The 9,765-nt window shown below is 54.4% G+C and overlaps 1 protein-coding gene across 2 annotated transcripts in view; it reads right to left on the bottom strand.

Annotated features, from left to right (window-relative positions):
• The window catches only part of ACOX3 (acyl-CoA oxidase 3, pristanoyl), a 52,631-nt gene extending 43,271 nt beyond the window's left edge, over nt 1-9,360 (bottom strand). The window contains exons 1-6 of one of the 2 annotated variants that reach the window (XR_001918220.1): nt 9,201-9,360; nt 5,459-5,618; nt 4,899-5,132; nt 3,788-3,862; nt 3,197-3,286; nt 467-610 (exon numbers count right to left, since the gene is read on the bottom strand). Coding sequence is in view for 1 of the 2 variants with exons in the window: in XM_018049794.1 (XP_017905283.1) it covers nt 467-610; nt 3,197-3,286; nt 3,788-3,862; nt 4,899-5,132; nt 5,459-5,602 (687 nt within the window). In the remaining variant the exon portion in view is untranslated. The remainder of the gene's footprint in view (nt 1-466; nt 611-3,196; nt 3,287-3,787; nt 3,863-4,898; nt 5,133-5,458; nt 5,619-9,200) is intronic. The other variant, XM_018049794.1, reaches the window with a different exon arrangement.

A 9,765-nucleotide genomic window follows, 5' to 3' on the forward strand; every position in this document is an offset into this window, starting at 1 on the left:
TCAGTATCCAGTCAACCCAGGCACAAAGGTCCTGGGTGAACTTGGGGGCTCCAGGTCTGTGGACACTGCAGCCACCCTGGGCAGTGGGGAACGCACCCCCAACAGCCAGAGCTCTGTTTGTGACCTGGGAAGGGGCTCCATGAAAACCCGAGTCAGACTTCATCTCGGAACTTCTGGAGCCCCTCAGACCGGCTGCCAGAGCCTGGGCGTTGGCATCCAGCAGGATGGAGGCTCTCCCCAAGATGAGCTTGGACTTGGTGTTTCTCAGCAGCAGCACCTCACATATGGGACTGATCATTCTTCCTGGGGCTGGGGGGTGGGTGTCCTGTGCGCTCCAGGAGGTTGACCTGTATGCACCAGGCGTCTGCACCCTGAAATGCCAGAAGCACCCCTGCCCCCAGCTGTGATAAAAACACCTCTGGAAGTGGCCAGACCTCCCCACCTCAGGGATGAAACCTGCCCCTACCTGCACGACAAAGGGGTGCAGCCCGTGGCACTGGCCCCCCGGCGTGTACAGCTGAGCATACACCACTGCGTGGGTAGCGGTCTTGCCCATGTTGCCAACCCAGAACTTGGCAGCTTCAAAATCGGGGGAATGGATGATGAATTCCTGCACGAGGGAAAAAAATGGACGTTAGAGACCAATGCACACTGGGGTCTTCACCTCTTTGACACATTCAGTCTCTCCTCTGTTCGAAACCTTGGAGGTATGAATAAGAACTGATGGAGGAAGGTTATTTCCTGAGTGGCAAGGGGAGCCTCATTAAAAAAAAAAAAAGCACATCCTGGGTCTTATGACTTAAAGATGATGACCAACACGGCAAAGAGTAAAACACACTAAAGCACTCTGCAAGCTGCCAGCACCCCAGTAGAGTCCACCCGTTCAGCGAGCCTTCCCCAAGCAGACTGGCACCCGTTCAGTGAGCCTTCCCCAAGCACAGATCGGGGCAGGGGGGTCCCCTCCTCGGCTTCACGCCAGCCTAAATCCCCCACCCACTGCCAATTTGCCAAGTTCGGCTCCTTCGCCCACCCTGTCTGTCCCCCGACAAGCTCCCCAGGAGTCCAGGAGCACAGGGTGGATGAGCGCAGGGATTGAAGAAGGAGCACACAGGAGGGGACAGGTCCCCTGAGGACACGGCCCGGGGCCTGGGGAGGCAGCAGGGGGCAGAGGGTTAAGCAGGGCTGGGGCCTGCCCCCGGGGAGGTCCCACCTGCTTGTGGGCGTCACCCAGCCGGCTGGCTCCCTTGAGCGCACACCACTGCTCTCTCCTCCCCATCGACACGATGCATCTCCTTCTTGTCACTCGACAGAAGTGACATCAGGTAGTGACACTCCCAGACGGGATCGGTCACGCTGGTCCCACCCCATCCCTGCCCCACAGCCCCTGGCATAGCCAATTTTTCCGCGCTGGTGATGGGACTGCGTCTCCCCTCCAGCCTAAGAGTCCCACCGGCGTGTTAGATGCCAGCTGTCTTGCAGCAGTGTTGAGTACACAGTAGCATGCTCAACAAACACCCTGCGGGAGGCTCGGGGCTCCTAACCTCAGCTGATCTTCATTTAAGGACTAACGTCAAGAGGAAGAAAGAAACAACAGCCTCGAAGGTAACTGAGTTTCGCCCAGGCCCCGAGGCCACGGAGCTACCACCCTCCCTCTGCAGAGTCAGAAAGGGCCTCCCTGTCCCCCAGCCCAGCACTGAGAGCCCAGGGACACCAGGGAGCTGAGCGAAAAGAAGGGCTGAGAGCCAGAAAGACCTGGGTGCATATAAAGCTATCTCGTGGCTTAAACAACAGTCCCTTGAACTGCAAGGAGATCAAGGCAGTCAACCTTAAGGGAAATCAACCCTGAATACTCATTGGAAGGACTGATGCTGAAGCTGAAGCTGAAGCTCCAATACTTTGGCCACCTGATGGGAAGAGCTGGCTCGTTGGAAAAGACCCTGATGCTGGGAAAGACTGAAGGTGGGAGGAGAAGGGGACAACAGAGGACAAGATGGTTGGATGGCATCACTGACTCAATGGACATGAGTTTGAGCAAGCTCCGGGAGTTGGTGATGGATAGGGAGGCCGGGCGTGCTGCAGTCCATGCGGTCACAGAGTCGGACACGACTGAGCCACTGAACATCAAGCATACCAAGAGGCCACACGGCTTGCTTTCAGCCCCTGGGGTGTGGCGGACCCTCGCCTCTGCTCCCAGGTGCCACCAGCAGCCTGCAGGGTGCCCACTGCGACCTGCACCCCCACAGCGACCTGCACCCCCACTGCCCCTGTTCTTCCAGGGGCTTCTCAGGTTCATCCTCTTGAGCCCCCTGCCCACAGTGCCCCCAGCACACACAGCCCACCTGGCCCATGAATAAACTCACAGTGAGCAGACACACGGGGCAGGGCTTCACCCTGCTGCACGCAACTCGGCCAAACCACACGGACCAGACGGGGGAAGGGCTGCAGGTCCTGGACCCGTGAGGAAGGGGCAGGAGGATGTGACTGGGAGACGTGGGGGTCAAGGAGCGGCAGAGGCCACGGGTCCCCCACACGCTCTGCCCTCTCCCCTGACCCCGCTGCCCTCCACAGCACAGACCAGCCGACATGCCACGCCCCTGTCTGCTCACAGACGGGCCTCCTCTGGAGCACGCGCTCCCTCCCCAAAGACTGCTGGGTCCGACCGAAGGGCCTCCTCTAGAAAACCCTCCCCGAGGACTGCCGGGTCCCCATGGCACTAAGGAGCGAGCCCGCACAGAGCAGCCGTCAACGCACAGTGCGGGGAGCGGGGCCAACCACACAGGTGCCACGGAGAGTCCACAGGTGCAGGAGCGGCCCCAGGACCAGAGGGGCTGGGCTGCTGTCCAGAGAGCCTGGGCCCAGACAGGCCGCTAGAGAGGGACGAGGCTCAAGGCGAACCTTCCTTACTGTCTGCCCCATAAAGCACGAGCAGCTGGCACTGCTCACTAATCACACACCAAACAAACCTGGTCAACAAACAGATTTTATAAAAAGACAGCCTGTGCATGCTCACATCCTACCCAAGTCCAACCACAGCGGTTTCACCGCTCACAACCTTTATCTCCTAAGCTCTACTGTTCACAGCGTGACGGATCTCGGCGTGCACTGAGGCAGGAGCCAGGTTTTTTGCTCTAATTATGTGACAACACCATGTTTCACATGCTTGAAGCCAGGAGACAGAAGGGCGGGCATCACCTACCTGGGTGCTGGGGTCGTAGTGAGCGGTCGTGCGTATGGCCTTGGTGTTACTCCCATGACTTACTTCAGTCAGAGCAAAACATCCAAAAATCTAGCATGGAACACAGAACGAGGTCAGGTGAAAAGGTCTTCTCTGCACCTTCCTGGAGGGACCCTGCCACCACGCTTCCTTTACAGCCTAGACCACTGAGCAAAGCCCCGAGTCTCCATTCCCTGCCTGACGCCCAGCGGGCTCACTGAGCCAGCCTGCCGAGTGAGACGCCGACTGCAGCTCCCACCCGGGAGGGCAGCTGGCAGGTGGGCTGCTGGGGGCCTCGCTAAGTCAGCAGAGTGGCTAAGAGCAGCTCTCAGGCGGCAGAAGAAAAGGAAGACGCTTCCTCGATAAGAAAAAGCTCAGTTTCTATCGTGCTGGGAATCCGGCACGCCCCAGTTTGGGAAAGAACAGCATGAACTATTTGGTGAGCAGCCCCAGAACAGCATGAAAGGGAGGACCAGCCCCCCACTTGGAGACCCTCTGCGGCAGTGTGCCCTCCACACATCTCCAAGGAGAACACGTAACAGGACGCGAGGTCACCCGTGAGCGCCAGCTAACCTCCAAACTGAAGATCTTTGGAAGGTACTTGAAGTGTCGTTCGGAACCAGAGCTGTAAATCGCCGATCCAAAACTCTGAAAATACAACATCACCATGTAAACAGGTAGAAGCTAAGGCTGCTGCCACCCTGGGACTTTACCCCCACTCCCCACCCTGACACACACACACAAACACACACACACACACACCCGGCACCACACCAGCCCCCAGCAAGGGCTCCAGCTTCCAGGACAAAGCAGCACTGGGGTCCACGGCCCAGGGCAGACCCTGGGACTCAGCTGCCTGGCCTCGAGCTCATGGAGTCACGAGACCTGGGTCCTTGTTGCAAGCCGTTTACATGCACTGAACAGGACCAGGAGAGGGTCCGTGAACAGCAAGGAGGTGGCAGTTGGGTGGGGGACGAGAGTGTGGGATGGGCAAGGTGAGCCCACCTTTCCTTCAGACAGCACGTGGATGACACCACCTTCCCAAGTTCATCTCCACCCGCAAATCAAAGAGGCGGAAACACAGGCCTCACCTTTGGCCTATTTTCCCTCCTTCCCTTCCTTCCATTTATAAAAGTCCCAGAGCTGCTATTTCTGTGGAATTTTAACTGCACTGCGTTATCCAAGGACTGATCTGTGCAAGTCTGCATAAACAGCTGAGAAAAACTGGGCTGCTCACTACAAGTCACAGGGTCTACCTACATATTTTCATCTCTGCTTTTGTTTTTTCATAAAATTGCTTGTTTCTCTCTCTCTTTTTCTTTCTTTTATTTCGGTGCAGCATGCAAACTCTTAGTTGCAGCTTGTGGGAATCTAGTTTCTGACCTGCCATCAAACTCAGGGCCCCATGTGCTGAGAACGCGGAGTCTTAGCCACTGAACCACCAGGGAAGTCCCTCGTCTCTGTTTCCATTTCCTTTCTCATTTTCTAGAAATCTCTTTAAATGAACATTTCCCAGATGCATTAAGTTTCGCAAAGCTCTAGAAGCGGGCAAACGCTGCCAACCAGGAAACCACGAAGGGAACTGCCAAGCGTGTCTCAGGTTCAGTGGACAGAGCACTGCTCAGCCCCGGGGCCCAGCGTGAGAGCGGCCCCCTCTCCTCCTCCCTCTCCCGGGGCGACTCACCAGCACATGCAGGAAGAACTTGGCGGCCAGGGACCAGTCGTACATGCCCAGGCATTCGATCAGTGCCAGGACCCTCGGCAGGCTGCCCAGCATGTCCCCCACGGGGAGGAAGTCGTACTCGAAGACCCTCTTACAGCGCAGGAAGTTCAGCTCCTGGTACTTCTCCACCGAGAGCCGGCTGCCACGGGGATGGGCGAAGAGGGGGTCGTTCTCCAGAGCTGAGAAGATGGCTTTCTGGAAATGCAGCAGGTGGGGAATAGCAGATTTGGAGGCAAAGTACGGAATTTTTCACTAGGCTCTGACTTACATGGTTTCCTCAAGGCCACAGGCTGCCTCTGGTGGGCAGTCTAACTCAGAAACACAGGGACAGAGATGACAGGCCTTCTCAGAGGAGAGCAGAGGGCACCAGGCTTACAAAGCCCAGCCTGTGTCCATTCATTTCAGGCTCCCAAGAGTTCCCCGAGGACCCCCGCCATCTTTCTGCAGATGAACCAGGAGCCCAGCGGAGCCCCCTCCCCAAGTGCCACCGAGGCGCCCAGCGGCCACCAGCCCAGCCTCACCTTGAAGCGCAGCGTGTCTTCGCCCTCCCAGAACAGCGCCAGCTCCTTCCAGGGGAATGAAGCGCGGGCGCGGGCCACGTGCAGGGGCCCCTGGGGCGGGTCCGGCAGCACAGGGTCATCGCTCCTCTCCCCGAGGGGCGCCATCACTCCCGGCCGCCACCTGTACAGACACGCAACCCAAGTGAGTGCGTGTCCTTCTCACGCCATCACCAACAAGGGCAGACGTGCCGCGGGATGTGAAAGACAGACAGACAAGCTCTGATCGCTATTGGGAGCCAGCGTAAGGAACTCTGCCCATGGCAAAGGTCATGAGGAAGGAAGCTTGGCATACGCAAAGGCGTGATCAAGCCTCAGGAAACCCCCTGTTCCCGAGCATCTCCCCCCAAACCAGAGTACTTTACAGGGAGCTCTCCCCCATAACCATTTCTCTCAGAGGAGTTAACTTGCAGCTCCAGTTAATAAAAATTCCTGGGCGTGACAAGAGTGTTTCAACTTACAACTCTGAAGGTTCTCTGACCTGCCTGATTAGGCTCATCCGGCCGCATGTGATTGTTTACAGCCTCCCAACTGTGAGAGGCATGGGATGTTTTAAAACTTGTGTCTTCTGGGTGGGAGGGGAAAGATCCACAGGGCACATGTGAAGACCTGCTTGTGTGTCAGAGGGCTTCCCTGGTGGCTCAGACAAGAAAGAATCCACCTGCAATGCAGGAGACCTGGGTTCGATCCCTGGGCTGGAAAGACCCCCTGGAGAAGGAAATGGATTCGATCCCTGTGTTGGGACGATCCCCTGGAGGAGGGAACGGCCACCCACTCCAGTGTTCTGGCCTAGAGAACTCCATGGAGAGAGGTGCCCGGCGGGCGATAGTCCAAGGGATCGCAAAGAGTCAGACACGACTGAGCGACTTTTTCCACTTTGTGTGAAAGTGACTGTGCCCTCGACAGACAGCAGCTTATTTCATCCCTTAAACTGTGGGCCAAGCACTACTGTCCCTCTCAAAAGACGCAAGAACCCCAATTCAGAGAAGCTCGCTGTCATTTGCAAGCTCCCACCACTGAGAATTGGCACAGGAGGGATCTGAACTCCGCAGAACACGAGCCCTGGGCAAGCTCTTTAGCCACCAGTTTAAGACGCTGAGAGGACTCCCCTGGTGGCCCACTGGCTAAGACCCCGTGCTCCTGGTGTGAGGGAGATGGGTTCAGTTCCCAATCAGGGAGCTAGATCCCACATGCCGCAACTAAGACACACACACCAAAACCAAATTAAAACAAAAAAGATGCCGAGAAAGAAGCAGAGACTGACTCCAGAGCAAGCAGAAAGGAAGGAGGCAAAAGCTTAGAGCAAAAACTGTGGACTAGAAGGCAGAAAATCGACAAAAACAAAAGTTGATTCGTTGAAAAGACTGACAAAATTGACGGACTTTTAGCTTGATTGACCCAGTTAAAAAAAAAAAAAAGAGGGAAAACACAAAGTACTAAGTTGAGGGACCAAAGAGGGACTATTACTACTAACCTTAAAGAAATAAAAAGGATTCTAAGGGAATACTATGAACTGTATCCAACAAGCTCGATGACTTCCATGAAACTGACAAGTTCCCAGAAAGACACAATCTACCAAAACTGACTCATGGAGAAACGGAACATGGGATCAGATCTATAAAAATCAGATCAGTTAGGAATCAACACCCACAAAGAAAAGCCAGAGGGCTTCCCATGTGAATTCTACCAAATATTTAAAGAAAAATTAAAATGTATGCACTCTTACCGAAAAAAAAAAAAAAATAGATGAGGAGGGAACACACCTGTAAAGTGCTCCATTAAGGCAGCATTACATTGAAACCAAACCAAAGATATGTCAAGAAAACTGCAGATTACTATCTCTCGTGAATACAAAAGTAAAAATCCTCAATAAATCTTGCAAAGTGAATCCAGCAACATATTAAAAGATGATATATCACAACCATGTGAGATATATCCCAGAAATGTAGGGTTGACTCAACATTTGAAAATCAATTCATGTAATACACCATATCAACAAAACAGATGGACAAAAAATACATGATCATATCAACAAAATAAATGGACAAAAATGACCGTATCAACAGATGAAGAAAAGCATGTGACAGAATTGAACACCCTTTCATGATAAAAAACTGGAAATAGTTTGATAAAACTATTGAACCTGATAAAAAAAACATCTACGAAAACCCTCTATAAAGGACTGAATGCCTTTCCCCTAAAATGAGGAACAAGACAAGGATGTCCACTCGACCACTTCTAGTCAACACTGTACCGGAGGCGCTGCTGCTGCTGCTGCTAAGTCACTTCAGTCGTGTCCGACTCTGTGCGACCCCATAGACGGCAGCCCACCAGGCTCCCTCATCCCTGGGATTCTCCAGGCAAGAACACTGGAGGGGGTTGCCATTTCCTTCTCCAATGCATGAAAGTGAAAAGTGAAAGTGAAGTCGCTCAGTTGTGTCCGACTCTTAGCGACCCCATGGACTGTGGCCCACCAGGCTCCTCCATCCATGGGATTTTCCAGGCAAGAGTGCTGGAGTGGGGTGCCATCGCCTTCTCCGACCAGAGGTGCTAGCCAATGCAATTAAGCAAGAAATGATATAAAAGGCATCCAGATTAGAAACCTATCTCTATCTGCAGATGACATGATTTTGTACAGAAATTCCTAAGGAATCCACTAAAAAACTATTAGAATTAATAAATCAGTCTAGCCAGTTTGCAGGGTACAAGATCAGGGAGCAAAACTCAGCTGACTTCTATATACTAATGGCAAACAACTCAAAAATGAAATTAAGAAAACAGTTCTATCTATAACAGCATCAAAAATAATAAAAATACTTGGAAATAAATTCAGCAAAAGAAGTGTAAAACTTATACTCAGAAAACTATAAAACATTTTTTATAGGGTTAGTTGATGTATAAACCAAAGTGCCAGCCTGGAAGTCCTCTCTCCTGGCTGTCTCAGAATCCAATTAGTTACCAAGCCCCTCCCTCACTGCACCTCTCTAATACTGAACAAATCCTATCCTTTCTCTTTGAGCCCAAGAAATTTTACAACCACCTCCAGTTATTGAGCAAACACTGAGAGTGGCTGGAGCAGCTGATTCCCAGGTGCTAGGAACCCCAGCACAGTCAGTACTCTCGCCTTCCAGGCGATGAAAGCGAATATGTGAGCAGACTGCGCATGGCCGTAACGACCTCGGTCCAGACTCAAGCCGTCAGAGGCCACCTGCAGCCGCCGCCATCACTGCGCGACGCTACACACAGACATCTGAAGCCAGACGCCTGGCGCCAGATCCCAACTACAGAGCCTAGGCGCGGGGCGAGCTCGGCAAAGTCACTGCACCTGCCTGGGGTGGTGACAGCTGATCCTGCACGGCCAGTAGGCTGTTACCACTCACCGGGACACCCAGAGCAGTTCCAGGCACGGAACGGAACCTCGAGACCATTTGGGGCGGGGGGGGTGCATCTATACCATTTGGGGGGCGCAATAGTCGCTTTCAGACAATTTCAGAAGGGGCCCTAACATGCAGACCCGACCATGCTCCCGCCGCTAGGTGACCGCTGTCCGCTGACCTCAGGCGCCAAGTGTCTGAACTCCTCAATACATCTCGCGGGTTTACCCGCCCGGCCGCCGGCCCTCGCAGCCTCTGCGCCCAGCAGTTCCGCAGAAGACGCGATTGCCACCCACCCTACCCCAACCTTTGCACGCGCCGCCCCCGCGTACCCTCTGGGCAAAGGCGGACTGGACCTTCAGATGTCGCCGGACCCTACGATCGCGGCCACCGCAGGGCCCAGCGAACACACCACAGGCTCCCAACTCTGGTCCCGTGGAGATCCACCCAGATCCCAGAAGCAGAGGAGGGCGCGCGCGTGCGCGCGCAGCCGCAGACAAGCCTTGCGGGCCGCCCCCGGGCCTGACGTCATCGCGGCCGCCGCTGCACCCTGTCACCCGGGAAACGCAGGACGCCTGGGCGAGCCCATGCTGCTGGAAAGTGAAACTGAAAGTCGCTCAGTCCTTTCTGACTCTGCAACCAGGCCAGAATTCTCCAGGCCAGAATACTCGAGTGGGTAGCCTTTCCCTTCTCCAGGGGGTTTTCCCAACCCAGGGATGGAACTCAGCTCTCCCGCATTGCAGGAGGATTCTTTAACAGCTGAGCCAGCAAGGAAGCCCAAGAATACTGGAGGAGTGGGTAGCCTTTCCCTTCTCCAGGAATTCTCTGGAATTCCCCAGGCCAGAATACTGGAGTGGGTCAGTCAGTCAGTCAGTTCAGTCGCTCAGTCCTGTCCCA

The sequence above is a fragment of the Capra hircus genome, chromosome 6 (genome assembly GCF_001704415.2).
Source record: "Capra hircus breed San Clemente chromosome 6, ASM170441v1, whole genome shotgun sequence".
Lineage (NCBI taxonomy): Eukaryota > Metazoa > Chordata > Mammalia > Artiodactyla > Bovidae > Capra > Capra hircus.